This window comes from Ptychodera flava, chromosome 13 (genome assembly GCF_041260155.1).
Source record: "Ptychodera flava strain L36383 chromosome 13, AS_Pfla_20210202, whole genome shotgun sequence".
NCBI lineage: Eukaryota > Metazoa > Hemichordata > Enteropneusta > Ptychoderidae > Ptychodera > Ptychodera flava.
In genome coordinates, this window is record NC_091940.1 from 8,424,992 (window position 1) to 8,450,318 (window position 25,327).

General features: G+C 36.8%; 1 protein-coding gene across 1 annotated transcript; it reads left to right on the forward strand.

The window, feature by feature from the left end:
* Positions 1 to 899: 899 nt before the first annotated feature.
* LOC139147315 (steroid 17-alpha-hydroxylase/17,20 lyase-like) lies at positions 900 to 24,317 on the forward strand. The gene is made up of 10 exons (XM_070718369.1): positions 900 to 1,031; positions 7,306 to 7,489; positions 9,732 to 9,905; positions 10,877 to 10,970; positions 13,619 to 13,780; positions 15,020 to 15,228; positions 18,041 to 18,166; positions 19,213 to 19,449; positions 21,762 to 21,860; positions 22,599 to 24,317. The coding sequence occupies exons 2-10, from the start codon at positions 7,324 to 7,326 to the stop codon at positions 22,865 to 22,867; spliced, it is 1,536 nt and encodes a 511-aa protein (XP_070574470.1). The 5' UTR covers positions 900 to 1,031; positions 7,306 to 7,323; the 3' UTR covers positions 22,868 to 24,317.
* Positions 24,318 to 25,327: the final 1,010 nt, after the last annotated feature.

Consider the following 25,327-nt stretch of genomic DNA (forward strand, 5'->3'; position numbering starts at 1 on the left):
TGTGTATATTCCGTCAATTCATGGCATTTAGAACCAGGTAGGCAAGTTGTGTCTAGTGTTAGAAATATTAAAAAATATGTGTAACAATTTTTAATTTTTCAAATTAAATTTTCTGAGACTGTAATTTCAGGTTATTTTGTATTTCAAACATGTCATAATGAAACCTGTCAGAAAAAGATGAGTTTTTTCCAGCAACAAATAAGATTTTTGATATTTAAGGTTAAGGATTTTTTTGACATGTTGTTTGAAGATGTTTTTCTAGCAATCGGGAAACCATTGGCATTTTTATCACCTGATGATTCTGGCTCCTTCCCTATATAGGACAATTATCCCTTTACATGTACGATGAGGCATAACTAGATATAATTCGAAGGATAGAGTTAGGTCACATGTCCAGTGGATAAACTTGGGGAAACTGTCCTTAATACACTTCTTCGATGGCAGGTGACAGTTTTGAATTGTACGACCGATCGTATGTACTTTCGGTAAAACAATATAAACATTCAGTTTCAAGTTCCATAACCGTGCACGTGAAATATGCTACTGCAAAGCGTTTTCACATAGTACTGGAAATTCACCAAAATTACGAGGGTAAAAATCAGTCACGATTACATTGTATATTGCAGATTATTTCATTTTAGGTAGTTCTACACTATACAATAACTTGTTCAAAAAATCTCTTTTCCAATGAATTAGCCTTACTACTACACTAAAAGAACGAAAATTTGACCCGCTAACAATTTTTCACTACACAGAGTCGCAGTATTTAGCATTCATCAACAATGGCTACCCCTTCAAGATCTACTGCTACGCATTTACGGAACCCCTTCATTTAAAAAACCGAGCAAGTCATATACACGGGTACATACGTCAACGCTGTTTTCATCCACGTGATCAGCAGTACCAGCCTTCTGAACATTAGCCATATAAACGGCCATCGACCTACGTGCCAAAGATCCGTCTGGTCTAGTTCGCTCGTACAAAGGTGAAATCCCTACAAGGAGAGAAAGTGTCGAGTTGAACACAAGCAGGTAAGTATGCCTGTTTGCTTGTTGGAATCAGTCACTACATCTTGATAGTGCAGTCTTTCAGCTGGTGTCGGGCAATTCTAAAATGTCAAATGTGAAAGATTGAGTGGTGATGTTGTTGTGAACCGCTTCCTACGCCTACGTTGTGAAAAGTCGACCAGCATTATATAAACTTTAATAGGATGATATGCATATTTAACCTACAAGGCGTCATGGGCTCTAGTAAATGGTGCTCACGGTAATACATCCACCGTTGTCAAATGGGTTTGTACTTGAATCTTTACAGATCATGATCTGACCGAAGACGCTTCATTGTCTGTAATTGAAGCCCTTGTCTAAATATATATTTAGCAGCTGAATACGTACATTTCTCTACTCTCACAGCCTTGCGGGCCCCTTGCATTACACAAAGTAATTGTAGATGGTGAACTACTTATTGGACACGTTTTACGTCACAGTATAGATAATGTAATCTGAAGCCGCGTCTGGCGTGTCCTTCAAAAAAGCAAATGGGTGCGTAGTAGCCAACCCGTCAACAAGACACCCGGCACTTTAAATGTTTGTACTACTTTTAGCCTTGTAGCCACCGAGCGTAACGGCGAAAACACTTGTGCACAAACCCCTTTTGCAAGGCCTTGCTCAGCTTTCATGATGCTGAATCTAAGCCAGCGGAAATGCTGTCACAGCCGTCCAGTTTCACCTGCTGCCAGTTTCTAATGAAAACACAGTCAGGTTTAGCTGCTGCTGCATTCATCTCCTTTTTTACATCCATGCTGATGATATTTGCAAGGGGTCATTTGGTCATAATAATAATAATAATAATATTTTTATTGCTTGCTTGTAAATATAAGATTTACATCACATTTGTGGCAATAAAAGTATGATACAAAAATATGTTAAAATTTTCTTCAATAAAGATAAAGTATTGCAGTATAATAATAGTAGCTAATAATAAATATAACAACGGTATTTCTTTGTTTATATAAAATAAAAATATAATCTGCAAGTTGTTCATTAAAAGTAACTCTTGTTTTGTTAGTAGAGAAATAAGCTGATTTTCGGTATCGTCGTTTGGGAAATTGATTTTATTGAAAAAGTTCTTTCTTTGGACTTTGTATTTCTGACAGACTAATAATAAGTGTGTTTCATCTGCAATACTGTTGGTGTTACACTGATTGCAGTATCTTTCAGTAATTGGGGTTTTGGAACAGTGTGTCTCCCTTTTTCAATTGCTAGATCATGATTGCTAATGCGAAGTTTGGTGAGTAATTTTCTTTTCTCACCTTGTAACTGTGATAAGTAGGGTTCTAATCTAAAATTACGGGGTTTTTTGGCAAAAATTCTTAATTTACTATTTTCATCAGTGATCAAATTTTTCCAAAAGACTTCATAATTGTTTGTTAAATTTGTTTTCATTAATCCAGTTATAACTTTGTGGTGTTTAAGTGATGGAGCTTTATCAAGGAGAAAGTCCATTCCATTGTCTTTAATTTCAGCACTTAAAAAAATAAACCAGGATCTATTGGTAGTGTTGTTTACCATTTGCTCCAGAAAAGCTTCTTTAGCAAGAATACAATTTGGCAGTTGTACGATATGAAGCCAGTGTTTAACAATACTAAGTTTGATCTCAAGTATAAGAGGGAATTGTCCTAGTTCACCCCTCACAGCGGCATTACAAGCTTGTCTATTACACTGTAAAATGTTCTTACAAAATTTGAGGTGAGTTTTTTCAATTGCTGATTTATCCCACTTCTTGTAATCCATGAAATCTTGTCCCCAAATCTCTGAGTCATACAGTGAAACAGGTTTAATGAAAACATTGAATAGATATAGGGAAAATTTTATCTTTTTGTTGTGCAATAAAACCCTTTTTAAACTATACAAAGATTTTGCTGCTTTATCAGCCAAATTTGTAGTTGTGTCACTAAAACTACCATTTGATTTAATTGTCAGTCCTAAGTATGTATAGCTCTTAACAGATTTGATGCATGTACTACCATAGTTAAATAAGTGTTTATATACCAAATGAGATTTACTAAAATTAATTGCGTGGGTTTTCTGTAAATTAACATCAAGTTTCCAATTGGAGCAAAATGTGTGTAGTGTACTTAACTCCCTCTGCAAACCTTCTTTTGAAGTAGAGATTAAGACTAGGTCATCAGCGTAAAATAATGAGTTAACTGGGGTATTATTCAACACTGGTGGTTGAGTATTTACTTTGTCTAGATTTGTTTTCAAGTCATTGACATATAAATTGAACAGACTAGGACTTAGAACACAGCCCTGTTTTACTCCTTTTTCAACTTTCAGGCTGGGCGAGATAAAATTATTTGTTTTGATGTGTATTTTTGTGTTGGTGTACATGTGTTTTATAAGTCTGTATAATTTGCCATTAATGTTATTTTTGAGAAGTTTATGGAAAAGACCAACTCTCCATACCGAGTCGAAAGCCTCAACAAAGTCAACAAAACAAATATAAATGTTATGCTTATTGTTAATATATTTATGTATTATTGTCTTCAGGGTAAATATGTGATCTATTGTGCGATTTTTTTTGCGAAATCCAGCTTGATTATAATGTATAATATGATTGTCATCTAAAAGACTATTTGGCCTTTCATTTAGAATATAAGAAAATACTTTTCCTACACAACTTCCGACAGAAATGCCCCTATAATTTTTCGGGTCATATTTATCTCCTTTTTTAAATAAGTGTGTCATAATGCTTGTATTCCAGATGTCTGGAAAGTTGGATGTATCTAGAACTGCATTAAATAATTTAGCTAAGGGTTTAAAGAGAAAGGAGGAACCATGTTTTAACAACTCTATACAAAACCAATCAATCCCTGCTGCTTGGTCATATGATCACCTACGGTTATCTCCAGCTGTCTATGGTAAAGCTGCATCTTTCTTCCTGTAAATTTGTATATCTAAGGAGCGTTAGATATGTTGCAAAACTGGGGACTAAGCAAAGTTTCGAGAAATGCAATCATTACGTTTTATATTCAACAACGCTCAATTACTTTGGTGCGTTAAGGCTGCGTTCACAAATAACGATTGGGGGAGGGGGGCTGGAGTAATTGGGATCGAAATTATTTTTTCAGACCCCTCAATACCCTAAAAAATTCAAATCACCCCTTTATATGATCAAAATTTTTCAAGTCCCCCAAACTATCACAAGCCTGCGTATTTGTAAAGGATGTGCGCGCAGAAAAAAATAAACACGTATTGCCCTGTTCCGCTAGCAGGTGTTCAACACTAGCTGTTATTGGCACTTTGTAAAGTCATATTCCTAAGGCAAGTTCTTAAATTGATTCATTTTTTAAAGCCATCAGTGAACGTTTTGGATTTATCAGTCTAAGCCAACTTGAGTTAATCCAACTCTGGCCTGGTCAATTGCTCCTGTCGAAGAGCATAAAAAACGACAATCATGACAAACATCTGGCTTATTGCCATATTTTAAAAATCTGAGCACAGTGACCTACCAAAAATTTGTTTCAAAAGTGCAAGACCTATATGAATTAAATGCTACTCAAAATTGACAATACTGGAAGGTTAAAATATTTTATCAAACAAATGTCTTAAGTCTGAATTTTTGGGTGTAATAATGACAAATTTGGTTAAAAATAAATAATTTTCACATTTTTTCATTTAGTCTTTACTGTTCAAAAATTTTTACTTTTGTATTATTTTATGATGAGAATGTGAAAATTTAGAAAATCAAGCATGGTGACCCCATCTTTTTTCTTTAATACTCATATGCCAGAATTAAAAAAATCCCCGATAACTTTTCAAGTCTCCTGGTCTTCCATGTGTTGCTCTCTGGCCGGATCTTGTGTACAAGTATGTTTCACTGTCATGAGCGTCATTTGACCAAACTCTTCTTCAACTACCATGTACCAGAGTCAGAGCTATCTCTGTTGCTACTCAGGTATGCAGTTGACAGTGACACTGCAGTAGCAGGACAGTATCTGCAGTGACACTGCCCGTAGGTAGTAGCTGTATTAACTTTGATAATTTGGCAATATTTTTGTTCAGTTTATATAACTGTGTTCTTGTTCTACTCCCTACAGCATGTTGAACTGTCCAGTATTCAGCTTGCTATCTCAGCCTGTGTATATGTACCATGCATTTTTATCACTGATAACTGACGGTCAGTCTGGACTCTAATTAATAGCTGTATCTTTTAGCATTATTTTTTTGATTTTCGATAAACTGAATATTGTGTATTTGAGCATGCTGTGGGAGACAGCAAAAAACTGTAGTTTATATATTGCATATTTTACATATTTGATGAGTGGAGAAATCGTAGTTTAAGAGAGGACTGGTGAGTTTTTCAAGTCTCACCACGGAGTGGTTTGTACTACAAGTCTCCCAATGAGCGATGGTATCACAAATCACATCAGTGGATGTTGGGATTTTCCTGTACCATCGATGAGAATACATAATCCGACTGCCTCATCTTTTCTAGCATAGCTATGTCGATTAGTGCTACAATTGCTCACAATGTAGTATGAGAATGACAGCAAAGTCTCGCATTTCTCTTTTCCGTAGTGAATGGCGCAATTCCCGCTATTTAAATAGCTTTGGCGTGCGCAAAGGGGTAAACTACGGGGTAGTGCTATGCATTGTGGGTAAAAAGTCTGCTTCTTACCACTGCAAGAGTTTGAGATAGTAATCTCAAAAATATTTGGTACACTGATATAACCAATGCTATGAGATTAATTTATTAAAATTTGTTTTTCGTAAATGGAAAGTATCATCCGACCGTGACTCGCGTTCTAAATAAAAAGCCATATACTCTGATTGTGCGAAGAAGTAATAGATAACCACTAACACCGAGGGCACTCTGGTTTAGAATCGCCGAGGCCGTAGGCCGAGACGATTCTGCAAGACAAACTACTCGGGGGTGGTGGTAATCTGACGTAAGCCACATGGTCATAATTATCACATAGCCCATTTATGTGCCAGCCAATCCGAGTCGCAACGTACCTTATGAAAAATGGTTGTTACCATTCGGTTCTGCACAACCGACCAGTCTTTGTTTCCATTTTTTGAAGTCAAAAAATAAATATCGATAGTGATCAATAATGATTTGCATATCGTGAAGGTGTCAACTGGTTACAACGGACATGGTGATGTTTGTTGCATGCCTAATATTCATCTTTGATTTTCAAAACCAAGCTGTCAGGAATCGCTTAGTGGTTACGCGTAGGGCTTTCGAGTGAAAGTCTGAAGGTTCAAATTCTGGTGTAGGCATGCATTGTTTAGGGCCTTGTTAGGTAGTGCATGGAGGTTGTATCCATGGGTGATGTTAATGTGACACATTGACAAAGAGGTCACCTCCATGCACCACCTAAAAATGCTGTAAACAAGGTTTGTCTCGATTGGAAAAAAGAAGTCGTTGGCAGGTAGTGAACAAGGACTGAGCAGATGTGAAGTACCACCGCCGTTGTAAAGAGAGACAAAACTTTTTATTACACTCAAACCTGAAACATATTTTAAGGCATCATTTTAAAGTGGTATAGCCACAAAATGATGACGTCAAATCACCGTAAAAGGTGTCTGTGTTTTGTGTACGGCGATTTGACGTCATCAGTTATTGGCTATACCACTTATAAAATGGTGCCGAGGGATTACTGATCACGCGGGCATTTGCTTTCACTGGGTGGGAGTTTTCGAATTCTCATAGCATCGCTTTGACCGTATGATAAATTTGAATAATCATGATTGGCACTTTCGTGACATATGCAAAGAGGGGTCAAATAGTTTTACAGGGAACACATTTGGAAACATGCACTATCCGACAAAAACGGAAGATTTTTTCATTTTATTTTCGACTCACGTTTAGTCGCTATATATTTACAGACATCATATGCAAGATTCAATGGCAATGAATGCCTGAAATATGGCAAAATCATGGGATTCTCTGACCAAAGACGGCACGTCCGATCAGTAGCATGGCTTCTTCACATTCGTAAAGACTTACGATAATCCGGCTTTTATATGGGAAGTTCCTATTTAAAACTGCTGAGAACAATACTGTGACATAGGGAGTGTGGTTTAAAAATCGCATTGACTGCTGAAGTGAAACCATCGCAGCTGACGCGCTGACCACTGTGTACGCCAAATCAGCGTTTCAACACATTGCACCCTATTGGCACAATCAAATACAGTGTATCACATCTAATGCACAGAACCTCATCCCTGTGAATTTCTCTGGCTTTTTCTTTGAAAGCAAAGGGTTGTGATACAACTGTCGCATTATTATTTACAGAGCTGGCCATCTATCAGAATGGTTTCTTTAACAATTGGAGCGATTCAGAGCTTCCTCAGCAGTCCAACCAATGTGTTTTTGGTGATTGTACTGATGTTAGTAATAGCTGCAATATGGAGCATGCACATACCTGCAGGTTTTCCTCCAGGCCCGAGAGGCTTACCGTTTATTGGCAGCATAGGAGGTAAGTTATTATTATGTTTTGAAGCCAGATGTCACTAAAGCAGATGTTATGAATCGACGAATTGATCATGATGTCGTCTTAACGCCAAGACAAAGTAAGTTGAACAAAGCAGAACGTAATTTACGTGAATGTTCTGGTTGTTGCACTAGGAAGGTAAACTGTTCCCGTTTTATGACAAAAATAGGCGGAAAGGCGGCATTGATGATCATTGTATGATAAATAGATACTCGTTTCAATGGCACTTGATTTTCATTAAGATTGTATTGTAAGTTGTTCTTATGTCTGCGTTTTAAATTTCCTAATTATCAGATTTTCTAGAATTGTTGTGCGTGTTCTTTTCAACTAATGTCACAAAAGATTAAAAAACCTGTTTTAAAATACGTTTCAGTCAAAGATAATACCAAAGTATCGTTCTGACACCTTTTAAAGTAGTTCTACCATTAAAAAGTAGTGTGATATTAGCCTGTTCATTAATTAATGCTGAAACTTTAATATTTCAAAAATCCGTATAATCTTCAAAATGGATAATCCGTTTTGCATCAAATAAAGTGCATTCTTCTTTTAAGAGTTCTATCCTGATACAACATTTCTGATGCTGTAATTAATTTTTACATGAACAGGCTAGTAATATATGATATAAACAAATAACATTTTTGTGAAAAAGGGTAAATTTAGCTTATTACAATGCTTGAAGTATTTACCATTACAGTTAGTTTGTTTGTAAAATGCAGTTTCTTATTCTATACGTAAAATCATATCAAAATGGAGATGAATCAACGTGGTATGTATATGCGGATGATGTCAAATGAATGTTAGTCAGCCAATAACTCATGCTAAACACGATTGGAACTAATTTGGGATAATTGGATTTTCACATTTTTGAAAGCTCTCAACTTTGTTAGGTGCCATATGGCTGAATGTTGCAATATTAATGAGGCACTCCCACTTGGTAACATTTTTAAAGCACATTTTTTTAATACCAACGGTCGATATTTGACGTGGCGGCTGCGCGCGGATCACGAGATATCGATAAAAACATGTCCTCAAAAAAGTAAAAGTTTGAATTCCGGTGGCCCACCTAAATTCAGGTTCCGAACATCGAACGTTCGGCACTGGGGCCATTGTCAACTAAGCTATGGAGTACGAGTCTAAGCTTATGCTGCAGTATGCCACAGTACAACTCGCGTCGGTGATCGGTCATGCCCCCTGGGGGAAAGCCGAGTCTCACTGACTCTGAGAAAAAACGGAAAACAAAGTTTGATTCCACCACAATTCGCATAGGTGACTAGCACAGTTACGTGCGGATGAAACATAGCGGCCGCCGAGTGGTATGCATAGACGCATACCACGCGCGCGGCGTACTGTGTGGAAGACGACAAAATGTAGTCATCGGAGGCGGCTCATATTTGACATGTAAAAACTGATGTTTATGTGGTATTGGTTAAAAATATAGTACAACTGATTTGGAATAAAGAAAACGACAAAAACTAAGGAGAAGTTTTACAAACTTACCTGAGGTAATGGCATAATGCTGTATATAAAGTCTTTGCAGTTGGAAGTAAATTAATTGCGTCGTACGAACTTATTGTAGACTCCCTAGAATATCGTCAATCAGCACAACAACAAACCTTCAGGGGATTTCGGGTCAAAATCAGAAACGATCGTAAAACTTCGGGATGTGAAAAATACGCTCGGGAAATGACATGTTTTTATCGATATCTCGCGATCCGCGCGCAGTCGCCACGTCAAATATCGACCGTTGGCATCAAAAAATGTGTTTTAAAAATGATACCAAGTGGGAGTGCCTCTTTAAAAGTTACTCATAAAAATTAGCGTGTAACTTAAAAATAAAAGCACATGAGAATACATAGGCAGATTACATCGACATTACTTCACCATGCAATTATTCCAAATTAGTTCCAATCGTGTTTGAATCAACACTTATCTACACCACGGAATCGTTTGTCAATTCTAATGTTTGTGCTTCAACATACGACAGGGAACGCATAAAACATGCATTTCTTTTTAGAATAAACAATTACGAAAATCATAAACTAATTTATCGTCTTTTAAGATTCCAGTGAACATTGAATGGTTACAAAACACTTATCCCACTTTCAAGCACATGCGGAAGTAGCGTGCCGCTGGAAAAAGCTTTACAATTGACAGATCCGTTGTTGGAAGTCCCTTGTTTCAGCAAGAAACCAAGCAACAAAATGATTGATCATCCATCTCGTTTCAGCTCTCGCCACGGATCCTATTTACAAAATAACAGACCTCGCAAAGAAATATGGAGATATCTATTCCCTGAAAGTCGGAAGAAAGCGAATCATTGTACTCAATAACATCGAGCTTGTCCGAGAAGCATTGGTAAAGAAGCAGAAGGCATTTGCCGGGAGATCCTTCGTTTATAGCCGTAAGTCAGAAAATAGAAACTGTTGCCCCAGACAAGAAAACTACATCGTATTGTCTTGAGAGAACAATAATTTTGCACAACTGATGAAATGCATGTAATTACCTATGACACTTTAAAAAACGTAAGTATGCTTAATCAACTTACCTAGTACCAAAACAGACATTAGGGTGTACCTTAATATAAGTTAAGAGATAGACAAATTTAATTTGGAGGAAAAATCACAATTGCACAAACCTTCGCTATTTAGCATTAGAATTTTAAAGACTGTTAAGAGCGTTTACTTTAGAAATAATCGGCAAATTTATCTTCAAAATATCGCTAGTGGCGTTACGATGGTTACCAACATTTTGATCCAAACAAGTGTTTACAAGTAACAGTCAGTGTTAGATTCACCATCGGAAGACAAGGACAGTATTAAGTGAGCGACCTCATATCTTCGACCCTATAATTTCCTTCGCTCAGCCTGTGCATACAAATTTTCTAAGAGAGATGTTGTATATGAATTCTTGCTGCGAAGTCTTAAACTATTTGTGTCAGACGAGCGCCCTCTTTTTAGCTTCGATAAGCCGCGCAAAAGTGATTGAAATAGTTACGGTATTTTGTGATCTTATGATATACAATAACGTTATTGGTCGAGAACAGCAAATTTACTGGAATATTGCATTTACCACAGTCATGCCAATGGCGTCACCGTCGCAATCCTCCAAGGCCTACTTCTGCCTCGCATAATGGGCTCACATTAGATCGTGGATTGTAAGATGTAAAGGACGTTTAAGCTCACTGGCAGAAACGTAGTATCACTCATATTCTAAACGACCAACGTTGCGCATATCTGTCTGTCGGTGCTTGAAGTACGGTCATCGAGCAGGTACAAAATTAAACTGTACAATGTCTAGAATCATCTGATAACAATAAGTGATTATCGTACTGTTACATAATTGCCCTAAGTTTGCACGATCTCACTTTTTCAGTTGACTTATTCAGTGAGGGAGGAGAAGATATTATTCTTGGTAACTTCACTGAGAAGTGGAAGACTTTGCGTAAAATTGCTCATCAGGCAATCAGGTAATGAAAAAAAATATTCACTCTCTCTTTGTCAATTACTGAAGAGAGATACAGTCTCAAAGTAGAAAATTGTTTCTGCTACTGTTTTTGTTCTTTTCCACTTACCAGTGTTGTTCGCAATTGACTAAGATGTCCGGATTAGTTAGTTGCGAATACTTTTGCGACGACTCGGAGTTATTAAATTCGGTATTGTCGAAATACTTTTATTAATATTTAATTTTTTAAACGACGAGTTTTTATGTAACGATAAGTTGTAACGGATACACAAATTACATCTAACTCACAACAACCTGGTTGGCTACATTCAGTGAATGATTGAGGTATATTTGGTGAATATGGGCGAATTGCGTTAGGGTAGGTTTGCATCTGTACACCGAACAAACAAGAGCTCAAATGTCTTTCACCCAGTTTAGGCGGTGTGTTCGTTGCTTCGCTTTGATAATGTTTGTCTGGGATGTATGATAGTGAGCGTGCGGGAGTGGGTGCTTCAAGAACTCTACAGCGTGTGAGGGGGATCGTAGTCGAAAATTGTAACAACTTAGCTCGGTTATTGAACCAATCTTTTTTGAGATTGGGGATTTGGCCGGACAGTTTTGTCTGTGACTTCTCCGCTGGGTGACTCGGTGCCGTACGTTGTGAGTTTGAACCCTGTTGAAACCACCATATTGTGGAAATATCAGCTTGTGTTCATTAATCACATCGTTAAGCTGGACAATAATCCTGCAAAACACAATATGGAAGATGAATGATATGGAATGAAACGAACAACAGTTTGGCTTCTGATTGTTAAATTCATAGTCTGGACAGCTAACATGCAAGGCTAAATTATAGTAAAGTTTTCAATTATTTCGAAATACAGTCACAAACTGTCCATAGCACGGAAGGTCAAATACTTAGTTGACTACACTAGATGGCAGGCTGGGTTAAAGTTCGTAACGGCATCATTTGCATGCAATCAGATGGCGGCCCATCATAAGTGATGAAAATCTTTATAAAACTACTATCACACTATGACACATCGTCACATCTTCAACAAGTCATTGGCAATGACATAGTCCCCACTTTAATAGGAGTATTAGTCTGGATGGGGCAGGGAAATGTGGTCATTAAGAAGTATATGTGGTCATTAAGAAGTATCACTGTAGTGTAAATGTTGAGATCTATGAGCACATAGGTCTATGTCGTTGTTCCCTATTTGAAACACATGAGGCATGTCTAAGTTATGGTTCTAAATCGGGAAAAAAGATCAGACCTCCTGCCAGCCAAGAAATACATATGCGCATAATAAATGAGGTACAAGATGTGACATTTTAAGGTCTAATATCCTATCAAAATTGAAGGGTATGGAACTTGTGGTTACTTAGTTATGCATATATATGTAAAATCAAGGTCAAAGGTCATCGAGGTCACGTGACATTTTTGAAAAAAAATTGTATTGCTAATAAACCCTACATGCCAACAATCAGACCTGTAGCTCTATTCGCTTGCCCAGAATTACATATGTGCATAATAAATAAGGTAAAGTATGTGTTGTCATACAGTCTCCCATCCTACTAAATATAAAGAACATAGCACTTTAGGTCACTTATTTATTGACATGAACAAATATTTTAGGTAAACGGTCATCGAGGTCACATGGCATTTTGTCAAAAAAATCCTATCCTATAGTTATCCCTATATACCAAAAATCAGACATCCAGCTCTATTGGCTTGCTCAGAATTAGATATGCGCATAATTATTATGAGGTCAAATATGTGGCGTCATAAAGTCTCCCATCATACCAAATATGAAGGGTGTAGGACTTGTGGTTACTGAGTTATGGACAAATATGTATATTTGAGGTCAAAGATCACCGAGGTCACGTGACATTTTGTCAAAAAAATTGTAATGCTAAGTTATCCCTATATACCAAAAATCAGACCTCCAGTTCTATTGGCTTGCTCAAAATTAGATATGTGTATAATTAATGAGGTACAATATGTGGCGTCATAAGGTGTCCCATCATACCATATATGAAGGGTTATGGACATATATGTATATTTGAGGTCAAAGGTCACCGAGGTCACGTGACATGTTGTCGAAATATCCGAGATATCTACATGATCAGATGAACTTATGGATGGACTCACGGACAGACATGACCCAATCTATATACCCCTGAACTTTATCCGTGGGGACTAAAAACTGTGTCACTGCATCCTTTTTGCAATATGAATTTGATGAGAAACTAAATTTTTATTTGTCTTGGCCTTATACATGGGAGTCTATGGAGAACTAACTTATACATGGGAGTCTATGGAGAACTGCCTTATATATGGAAGTCTACGGAGAACTGCCTTATACATGGGAGTTTATGGAGGTGTAAACTAAGAAGTCCTCCAACACGGCCAAATTTGATCGCATTGTGAAACAAATCGACATGCATCTGTATGAGGTAGGGTACTATCCTTGTGCAAAGTTTGAAAGAAATTGATCAGGGCATGTCTGAGATATCTGCGTGAACGGACGTATGGACGCACGCACGCACGGACATGACCTAATCTATAAGTCCCCCCGGACGAAGAATAAAAACTATAGGCTAACATTCAATTCTAAAGGATTTAGTAGTGTAGAGACGGTAGCTTACAGCAGTTTTACCGTCCTGTAGGAATTACGCCAGTGGACACAAATTGGAAAATCTAGTGACGAAGGATGCATTTCCTCGTCTTAAGAAAGCTATTGAAGATAATGATGGAGAGCCGTTTGATCCACAGCCCTTGCTGTTGTTGTTTGTCTGCAATGTGATGGCGACTATGTGTTTTGGTCAAAAGTGAGTATATTGAACTTTTTTCAATATCGGTAAGAGCTTTATGTAACTTAAATGGAAATTGATTGGTTGTAAGTTACCAGTAGTTAAAAACGATATGTGGGTGCCTTATGAAAGTTTTAATAAAAGTCAAACATTTCTTACATTAGACAAATTGAACCTTTTCCTAAAAATCGTTTATCTTCGATTGTTTTCTTCCAGTAAAAATATGACAAAAATGTCAATATAAAAGCCCATCAGTAACTTCTGACAGCTGGCACCGCAGCGGCAGGGCGACAGTTTATGGCAGAATTTTTGGAACATTCAGATTTTGTGTGAAGTTATTTCTTCACTGCATCAAATCACATTCATTAGTGCCTGTGTGTGAAACGTTAGGACCGAACAAACACAGAAACTGCTGCACAAAGTTTCAGTCATAATAACTTACATGGTTTGGATATGTGTTGTGATAAAGCAGAATTACATCGGCAATGCCTTAGGTAAAGGCACCTACGATTGGCTCAGCCATCTCCACAGCCTCCATGTACTGCTTGCTAAAGCAGAAAGTTTCCCTCGTTAAACTAAGATACATCCTGAAACAAACTGGGTGGGACCTGTTTCAGATACTATTGGAGTAGTGCAAATAGGCATTGGATTTCTTAATTGTGTTTTCTTTTTTCTTCTAACTGAATAGATTTAGAAAAATGAAATAATAAAGTTGAATAGGAAACATGAAAGCAAAAATGCAAACCTTTGGTGCAAGTGAGCAATCCTATGGTGACGATCGAATACCACTCTTCACAAAGATGACCAAAGTTAGTCGTTCGAAATGAACAACATCACAGAGTAACATTGCAATAGACTCTGACAGAAATTCTGGTCTAACATTGTAAGCAAAAACAAACTGCTTGCAATTCTAAAGATTATTGGAAGAAAGGCACAGTTGATTCTGATGTCCAAAAAGAGATATGTCCTGTTAAAATGAAATTACCGAATATTGTCACATTGGCGATCGAGGATATCGTATTTCGACTGTTATTTAATGGCTAAATATCATTCTAATGAAAACAGTCTTGTTGTGGCCACTGATTTTTGTCACTTTGTCATATAATATTAACTGAGTACTTGGGCGTCACGACACTTCCTATGAGGGAAAATACGACCACATTCTTGAAATCGTTCTACAGTTTGGAAATATCTGTACACCAAACATAATATCCTCTTCTCAAAACTCGTAAGACAGTATATTTATTTTTCTTTCAGCTATGAACTTGATGATACCGAGTTCAAGGATATCTTGAAGTTCATCAAAGATGTCAACGAAAGCTTTGGAAATGGTTTATTGGCTGACTTTGTGCCAATATTCAAGTACATACCAACCAAGAGCCTTCGTGAATTCAAGAAAATCTCGAATATGTGGATTTCTCTTATCCGGTCTAAAGTCGATGAACATAAGATAAAAAAGCAAGAAGGTACGGTTATGACTTCCGCTAAGTGACTGGCAGTTGAAAGGTGTATATTGTGTTCTTAGAGTCAATACCCTAGAAAAGTGTAGAGTGGTTAATAATAATTCCATATCTGATATATATTGTAAAAGGATAGATCACTATGATTTTTAACATTATCATCATTATCATCATCATCATCATCACCAGCACTGTAACCTCCGTATACATAATAATCTCCATAAATGTAACAACCATATTTGTAATAAGATGCATGAATATACAAGTAATGTAAAGGTAATGAAAACACCAACATAAAGTGTAATAATATAACACCCATAAATGGAAAAATCAAGAACTATATGTGTAATAATGAGGAAACCATTGAAGAATTGCCGTTTAAAATATATTTAATATGTTATTATGAGGGTACTTTCTGTTTTCTCAGGTGAGTGGAAAGCAAATTTAACGCTTTGGATAACTTCAACCGTATGTAGACAGTGGCGCCCCACTGCCTATGCTTTGATATTATAAAACATTCCAGTTCCCAGTGACCTTGATTGGCAAATATGAGCCGTCATAAGTGGTGTTGTGAACGTTTGAGAGTCTGAATCCCTGTCCCAAAAGCGCATTTTACCTTAAATGTGCACTTGGAAACCGGCCTGATATCTTAATCAGCTGCTTGATCAATTTCTTTTTTATACGAATTTTATTTATTTTGTAGTAAATGAAATGAACAGCAACCCATGCAGGACTCGAACCCATATTTCATTTCTTTATTTCTATGATTTAAGGGTGTTGTTTGGCATTCTTCCTCTGCAAAAGAGGCTAGAGTCGTTATGTTGCCTGTATTACTAGGTAATGCGCAATTTGGAGTTGGTAGTGCAAGAACTCTGGTTGATTGTTTCAAGCCTTTCCTTAATGCTTGTATTTTGAAGTTTATCGAGGGTTGTTGTGAAGGTTTTGTGAAAGGAAAGAAACTTTCACCGTTCGTTTGTTTCATGTGATAGGCGACACTGTTTGTGTCAAGGATAGCCGTCTGTAATGGCCTTCAAGTAAACTCTTTTGTTGAGAGAGGCAATGCTTGGGTTCGGCTTTATCCGACGAGCATTTTTTTTTGTTTAATTAAGAACTCTTTTTGAGAAACTAACCACTTTCACTACCTGCAACACAAATATTACCTCAACAAATGTTCTAATCTCTGCCAACCATTAATGTAGCAAAATCAACAACTTCTTTTACAAAATGTTCGCGAAAACCCTTGATAACTTCGAGGTAGAAGCACAATTTGCAGGACTTTAACTCTATCGAAACGTGAAAAAGTCAAAGAACCAGAGTCATTGTCAAAGATAGGTTAATTTTGTCAACATAAGTAGATTAATATTCCGTGACTTAGTACCGTACTATAACGATTCTGTCTACTCTCGTTGAGGAAAAAAGGCTAACACAAAACCTAAAACTATGAAACAAGGCAATACAAGATTTATCGAGTGGTTAACGAAGGGGTTATCCCAAACATTTGAAAAGTACTTTGAAGCTGATAACAACATAAAAAACTACAAGTCACAAATTACTGTAGTCACATACCAAGGACAGTGCTATTCAACCGTGTCTCGCTATGTAGCCTACCATAAGATTCGTTGAACCTAACTGCATTTCTTTCATACATCACCATAATAAGAACAAAACTATGCGGTTAACTAAAACAACTTTCAATGGCCGAAATCTTTTCTGTATTGAAGAATGGAAGAAGTTTATGCAGATGAGAAATGTACTTCTCCGGTGCATGCGTATGCTTTTTGCCAATCGATATCATAAGCTGCTGGAAGGCGTTACATTGGCAAAGAAAATGCTGTATAATACTGATCAACGGAAACAGAAACGACCAGCAAAATTATGCCTTCAAAAGATATATTTTGGATGTCAAATCCATCGATAAAGATATTTTTACAGCTCTATCTATGTGGTTTATCAGCATTAAATCTAGTGTTGTTTTTATAATTATTTCATTTATGCTTACTATGTTGTTACAACTATAGTTGTGTTTAATACTTATATGGTTGTGTTTTATCATATTTACGGACGATGTTACTTTTTTTGGATTCATTTTAGTACAATAATACATTAATTGCGATTAGGCGATACCGAAGGATTCAAAGCGCGCATTGGTTGCTATCGCTGGCACGCGCACTTTTGCACGTGCAAAATCTTACTGTTCCGTTTTCGACTCTTTGTATTTTGAAAATGCTCAAAATCTTTAAACTCTCTCAATTGTTAACCAATTTAGCTGACTTTGGTAGGATTATTAAAGTCATAATGAGAATATAGATAAGCATGCGTTTCTAAAAGTTGCTGACCGTTTATGAGATATCGCCGTAAAACCCTTCAAATTTTCGCAAAATGACACAGTAGATATTTTCCTCTTTAAAAATCGTTTGCCCTTGAACAGATAACCTAATCCATCCTAGGGGCTCTAAACAGATATCTCATGTGTTACATTCTGAAAGTTTGGAAAAATTTGGTGCAAATTTGTTGGAGCGGAAAAGTTTTAAAGTAGAGCTGTGAAAATTTGTATATGTGTAACGTCACTGACCAATCGCGCGACAAACCTGCGTCTTTTGGAACCGTATGGTTCTGTAAATCTTTATTAGGCAACGAAAATCATGGAAAATTTGTATTTTGACTGATTTTGGAAATTACCCTAAGCAATCGTTGCTTAAAGATTTTAATCCTTCGGTATCGCTGCAAGGTCACAAATGACCATTATTGATTTTTTGATCAAGCACTTAATGATAAGCCTTGTTACTTATTCTTTTTATTATCAACGATTGTTCAAAAGGGAACGTCTTTGACCTTGTCGATGACGTCATGAAGATCCAAGCTCAAGCTGAGGCTGCAGGTGAAGACCAAGCTGATTCGTTGACAGACGTCAATGTACGACAAATAGTTTCAGATATCTTTTTAGGTACATTACTTTTGCTGTGTAATGACTCGAGAAGAGGTTTTAAAATACTCGGGAAACGAAAGTTTCTTTCAACTTCTGATATTCGGGAAATCAAGAAAATTTGTATGAACTGTAACTTCCTAAAAAATTGAGATTTTGAGCAGTACAGTTTGTAAGAAAAGTCCTTTCTAGAATTTAATTGCTACTCTTCTGCAAGTCCAAGATATCACTATTTACAATTTTTTCATATGCCCGGTACGTCTTGAATAATCAAGGAAACTAATTGTTGTAAAGGGCAGACACATACGGATTAATTTTAATGCAATTTTCACTTGACAGTATGAGAGGCCCAAAACACTTTCTTGGTAAGGTGAATGGATGCTATCACTTGACAAACCTATGGATCTGCAAATTGCATTGATAGATAAACTTAAGTATGTAAAATAAATTGTAGAATGAAACGCCTTTATCAATTTAGAGGCGATCATTTTTATTTGTTTCATAATGTGTCTCACCAGTGCATGTTTGCATGCATGCATACATATATACATAAATATATGTACATATACATACATACATACATACATACATACATACATACATACCATTGCATTACATTACATTACATTACATTACATTACATTGCATTGCATTACATTACATTACATAACATGACATGACATTACATTACATTACATTACATTACATTACATTACAATTTACAACTTAAGCTATTTCCTCGTAGTTAACAACAAAGAAGACCAATTACACAATCTTTGAAAATCATATTCCAAAAACGAGGACACCAATGAAATTAAGTTTTAACACAGCCTCTTCTTAAATAGCTATAGTAGAATCTACTAAACTTGGTGTACAGTGGTGAAAGTAGATGCCATAAATTTCAACAAAACTCTTGAACGTTCCATCACGACCGTATTTTGTCAACAATATTGTCATATAAATTTAGGCAATGTTTTTATTGGATCAAATTGCCATGGAAAGCGTTAAAGTCATGTGACCACTGAAAAAATTGAAGAATTATAAACACATTTCTTCTCTTCACTCAGCCGGGATTGACACTACTATGACTACTATGAATTGGTGCATAGCCTACTTGGTAAACTACCCGGATGTTCAGACAAAGGTACAAGAGGAAATAGATGACGTCGTCGGACAAAGACTACCAGTATTATCCGATAAGGGTAAATTAACATACTGTGAAGCAGTTATTCATGAAGTCATGAGAATAAGAACAGTCTTACCTGTCAGTCTTCCCCATGAAACTATCGAGGATACTTCTGTCGGTAGGTACTTCTTATGAAGGTTCTCCGAACAGGACATTTGCAATTAAGTGACCTTACCTAGGTTTGTGTAGCTTCCCTGAGTACGGGAAATCTGGTTTTACCGGCAAAAGAATTTGGATTTTCATCTCACAATTTCATGATTTTGTCACCATTGCTTTATTTAAGGGTGCACGGAAAACTTCAGTCTTGTATTTGTCTTTGCCAACTCCAACCCAAATATCGACAGAAGGCGCGGTGTAGAACTAAAAGGAATGAATTGCCACCTATAACTGACACATCTGGCATCTCAAATACGCAAAAAAATACTATAATTGAAAGAGTCATCAAGCGCGATTACATAAAGAGGAGGGGTGAGGAATATTCTCATCCAGGTCAAAAGATATGATTTGGACGATATTCTTAAACCTCATATGCTGACAATAATATCAACCGAGACAACAAGATTTTATTGTTTTTTTTGGAAAACAGACACTGAAAACTGCATCTTCAGTCGTGGCTAGTATTGGAGTTAGCAGAGACCCTTATACGACCGAATCTTTCAGACTGATTATACAGTCTCCCACATTCTTTGCTTGTGAGGTAAAGTTCAATAACGACGTCGACCAATACACATGATCATTAAACTGAAGTGCTACAGTTCAGCAGCATAGATCAGGTCACTGAGCAGGTAAAATCTCCTAAACCATGATTTATCACTTTTCGTCATATACCACAGGGCCTCATAAGTGGCTATTTAAGTCAATATTACAGCGTTTTTCTTTCTTTTTCAATGTTACAAATAAACCAGCTGAAGAGCACAACACTTGTGTAGCTGTCTTTTGTGTAGCGTGTATTGGCATGTATAGTGCGTCCTCGTAAATGTGACCTTTAGTTCCGTGACCTCTAGGCTCTAGCCATGCCTACTTCCTGCCCTGCCCTCGCTATGCTTACTGAACTAATTTCCCTTAGTACAGTAAACACAGCGACGTCTGTACGCATGTCCAGTAGGCATGGCCAGAGGAATTGGCTTGAGGTCACGGAACTAAAGGTCGTATTTAAATATGATCACATTCCCCATTGAGGGCGCACTATACATGTCAACACAATCTACACAAAAAGACAGCTTCACAAGTGTTGTTCAGCTGGTTTATTTGTAACATTGAAAAAGAAAGAAAAACGCTGTAATATTGACTTAAATAGCCACTTATGAGCCCCTGTGCATATACCAGATGGCAAAGCAGCCTAAGTCAATAACGATAATAGATGATACGATAATATGTGAGGAGTAAAATGTATTGCAACATTTCATTTGAGGGGTCGCTGCACCCAACAAAGCGTATTTTCCTCAAAAACACTTTTTTTTGCAAACATAAATTCGATTTGAATTAATTTGTTAACCCCAGATTAAAACACAGGTTGAGTTCACCTTTTAGCTTGTCAAGCCATCATAAGTTGTTTGATAAAAAGGTGTGAATTTATGCAAGTCTTTGAAAATCATCAAATTTCCTGGCTTCTTTTTTCTCCCCACTTCAAAATTTCCAAATAATCTAACTCTACTCTGGCTGAAATTTCCGATCATTTTCCTGAAATGCTATACAAAGGAATATTTTGTTTGCCAATTAAGTTCTTATATTTTGAGTTAGAGGCATTTTATTTTTGCTAATCATGTTTTTAATCACTTTTTTGAGTGTCAGTCTTTCAACCCATGCCATTTTAGGATGGGGACAGATAATGCATAAAAACTACTTTTCTTTCAAGTGAAATATAACATTTCAGAAAATAGTGTCATGTTACTGACTTACATTAATTTCTATCATTAATACCAAAATTGAGATTTTCAACCCAAATATTCAGCCCCTTCGTCCTTCGAGTAAGCTATTGCTACGAAACTAAACTTTAGAGTCTGTGCTTTATAAATAGTATGAGGGGGTTTCTTGGACATCTTAGATGAGAAATATTCATTTGAAAAATACTGTGTCGGCAACGTGCAGCTCCACCTTGAGTGTAATGAAACCCTATCTCCAGGCCTTTAAAGAGTCTTTCCCTCAGTGTTTACTGAGTAAATTTTCTGTCAATAGGAGAAAGCATCTCAATACTAGTAGTCATCACGATCAACTATGAATTACGGTTTGCCATGATACACTTTTTTCGAATGTTTTTTTGCTTGACTACCCGAACTGCTGCAATGTTTGCAAAAACATTTTGTCAAGAGTAAATTAACATTGCTTATGAAAATAAGAGAGCACGAAAGTAATTCACAGTTGAAGCTATGATGGCATCAGATATCTAGACGGTTTTACATTTGCTGACAATAAGGAGTAATTCTTACTTAGGTGGCTATAACGTTCCAAAAGGAACCCAAATATGGACAAACCTGTGGAAGCTTCACAATGATGAGAAATACTGGAAAGAACCCGAAAAATTCCGCCCAGGTAGGTTGAGTTAAAAATGTCGCACTTTCTGAGACAAGGTCACTATGCGGCGAGAAGGGAAAATGAGATGATAGCTCCTTTCATCCTAGCAAACGCCCTATCATTTTGAATTTTTTTATTGTTTTTCATAAATTTCCCGATAAACCTGAGAGAAAAAGCGTGGCGCGTATTGTCATTTTGTTAGTGCAGACTGGATCTGCTGAAATAACCTCAATGATTGAACAGAGTGATGTGATAGGTCAGTTTAACCTAAGCTGACTCAAGATTGATAATGCATGCCAAATTTGTTGACAATGAAAATTTCTTAATCAACTGATCACTTTTCAGATAACAGCTGGCAGTATGAAAAGTTGTCGTACTCCATAAAGCATAATGGACAGTATTACTCTTGTAGTTCATTTAGAGTAATCTTGTCCTATGGTTATTGCATTGAACTTCTTGCCATTCGTTATAAACATTTTTAGGGTTCAAACAACATGATCTACTTGGTGCGCGATGTATCAGAGTAGTAATGCACGCGACATTATTTCTATAATTGACATAAACAGACAACATTAAGCGATTTCCTGTCATTTGTAATATTATGGTCGTGGTATATGCTAAAATCAAGGTAAAAACTTCGATTGGAATGCATAACGAATAAAAAACTCTATTGCATGACTTCGTTTGAAACGTTTCACATGTATAGAATGGTGTACATCTCGTGTAGCTTAACTTGTCATTTTTTTCTGCTTATAGAACGATTTTTGCATGAGGATGGCCGGGCTTTGCCGAAACAAGACAGTTTCCTTCCATTCTCTGCAGGCCGTCGTGTATGCGTTGGAGATGTTTTGGCAAAGAATGAAATGCTACTGATATTCACCTGTTTATTTGAGCAGTTTACTTTCTTACCGCCACCAGGCAAAGATAAACCAAGCTTGGAACCAAATTTCGAAGGCCGTGCTACCAGATGTATTCCGTACAAAGTAGTTGCTAGGGAACGCATTTCTGGAGAATCTGGCACTTAACTAGCCTGGTTGCATCATTCTTGAGAACACGTCTTGATGTACCGGTGAAAGTCGATAAAATATTCCACCCCAATTTGGGCGATGAGTGTGAATGAATATATTTGAATCAGAAGATATCACACACAAAAGCCTGTCCATAGTATTCAAATCACAAACTTTCAAGGCTGGATGCCCAACAATATACTGCTTTTACTTATTTATGATTACCAAAAAGGTCATAGATGGAAAAAATCGACGAAACACTTATTAAAACATTTCCTGGCATTTCTTAATTTGATACGGGCAAAGATACAGGTAATTCAGAAGCTATTTTCCACTTGAATAACTAAATTAAGCATTGGGGTTAGGGAGGGTAGATCTACTTGTGCATCCCCCGCACTAGATAACAAAATGTATTTTTCAGAAGCCTTGGGATCCCTAGAATAAGAAATGGGGTTTTAACAGAAAAGATATGTTTGTTCACTTTTTATATTGACATATTATAAAGTGTATTATCATCTTAGCTTATAATGAAATAGCAAAAAAAACTTACCCAACTTCTTAGTTTTATTCACTCATTACATCTTTTTGAAAACTACAGTAAGTTTATGAACAAGTGTAGTAGTTTACATTTGTTTGAAAACTACAGTAATAAAGGGATGTTCTGATAGAAATTATCCACAGTGAGCTGACTGAACTGTCTGCCATTCAGCCCTCATAAGGAATCCATTTACAACCCAGGTTAGGCAACTGCGAATACCAAATGGTCCATGCCCTTGACTATTAATCACCTCCCGTCGTCCGAAGGCATCTGGCATGTTGTTGCGTATCAACAGAAAAATTTCTGTGTCTATTCTTGGCAGTGTACCTTTTGCAGATATGGCTGACTCTAAATGTCAGCCTAGCTTATGAATTCATCCCCAGACATAGGAATTTTGCTTTGAGTAAGTGCTGGCGGAAGCCTAATCAAGCAGTTTTCCTCGAGGACTGACCACAAGGCCTTTAATGATATGACTATCAACTGTCTTGTTCACTGTAATGATATATAGGTTTACTTTAGTCTTCTTTCCACCAACATTCAACTCTTATCTGACTTTTTCTGTACAAAATACAGTGTCACTTCCGTTATCCAAGAATGCATATGTCTGAATACTTAGGCCTGTAGATTTACAGTTTAATTTGACTTGTATTACCGCACATTTATAAGAACGCTGTTGTAACTCTACAATTTGGCCTAATTCTCAGCATTATTTCAGTCAGAATAATACAATACTGTGGGATGTTTCTCCACATGTCTCGCAAGTCAACTTGATTGTGCAATCTTTATCAAGGTGTTTTGCACATCTGAGACAGCCATAGCACAGACCCTTTAATTTCAATAACTGTTTCTTATCCTTGCTTGAATTTTCAGCGAAGACTTTACATTTTTGTATTTTATTATAGGTACCCATGCAGCATAAAAACTTAATATAAAATTCTGGTCTTCGGTTCTGTTATTGATTTCGTTTCTGTGCTTACAACCAATGTAGTGCATTTCCTGACATTTCCCCTCTTTTCAGACATTGTAACCGCTTTGCCATTTGCCGAAGTACTGGTCAGGTCACCAAACAGCTCTTGGGTCACTATCTAGGCTTCCCTGCTCACAAATGCTACCAAATCTTTGTAACGTACTAGTCTGCACTGTTTTACATCAAATATCTTATACGGCACTAACTGCACCAAACTTGCCGATCTGCACATAGCTATAGCAGATTGGTTTCAGAGCTGTGCCAGTTCAATGCAGCTCAAATGCCGTTCTGCACAGTATATGTGCAGCTGTCATATGTCAACTGCAGACTAAATTATCTCTGAAAAACAAAATTGAGCTTTGCCGGCCCCCTCTCAGTATATGAGCAATAATTCTACCCAGAATGTATCCATCTCCGTAGTGTGTTATCTGATTTTATAATTGTAGTAAAAGGATTGATCTTGAAATGAATTGGTAAACCGAGTAATATAATGTATGAGTTCTCAGGCATAAGCCAACAGCATAAATCTAACAACTTATATTTGTTATCATTTTTGTCGAAATAAATCACATTTGGAGTCGCCGGCAGTTCAGTCACCCCACCTGCAATTACACTTTCCAATATATCTGACTCTTTTCGTTTGACAGAGCAAAGGGGTGAAGTCATTTGCAACTTTTGTGGCGGCTATACTTTCGTCTACACCTTCCATACTATAAAACTCTTGAGAGTAGTCATGTTCTTGAACAGCAGCAGCAGCCAAGACAAACTGTTTCTCTCTGCTTTATATCGAAAGACGTAATCCTTATTATGGTTCCTTGAGATCTTGGTTTTATTGTTAACTTTAACATCACACAGATATTCGAGCTTGAGATTTAGTCCGTAACTTACCTACACCGTAGTTACTAGTGCTGGACATAATTTTCGTATAATTGTAGTAAGAGGATTGATCTTAAATTCAAGTTTCTGTGCTATG

Excerpts from the sequence above, each read along its gene's own strand:
- LOC139147315 (XM_070718369.1), top strand. The coding sequence starts at position 7,324 with ATGGTTTCTTTAACAATTGGAGCGATTCAGAGCTTCCTCAGCAGTCCA. Across the intron at positions 9,906-10,876 it reads GAGATCCTTCGTTTATAGCC|TTGACTTATTCAGTGAGGGA; the intron begins GTAAGTCAGAAA and ends TCACTTTTTCAG. Across the intron at positions 21,861-22,598 it reads ACCCGAAAAATTCCGCCCAG|AACGATTTTTGCATGAGGAT; the intron begins GTAGGTTGAGTT and ends TTCTGCTTATAG.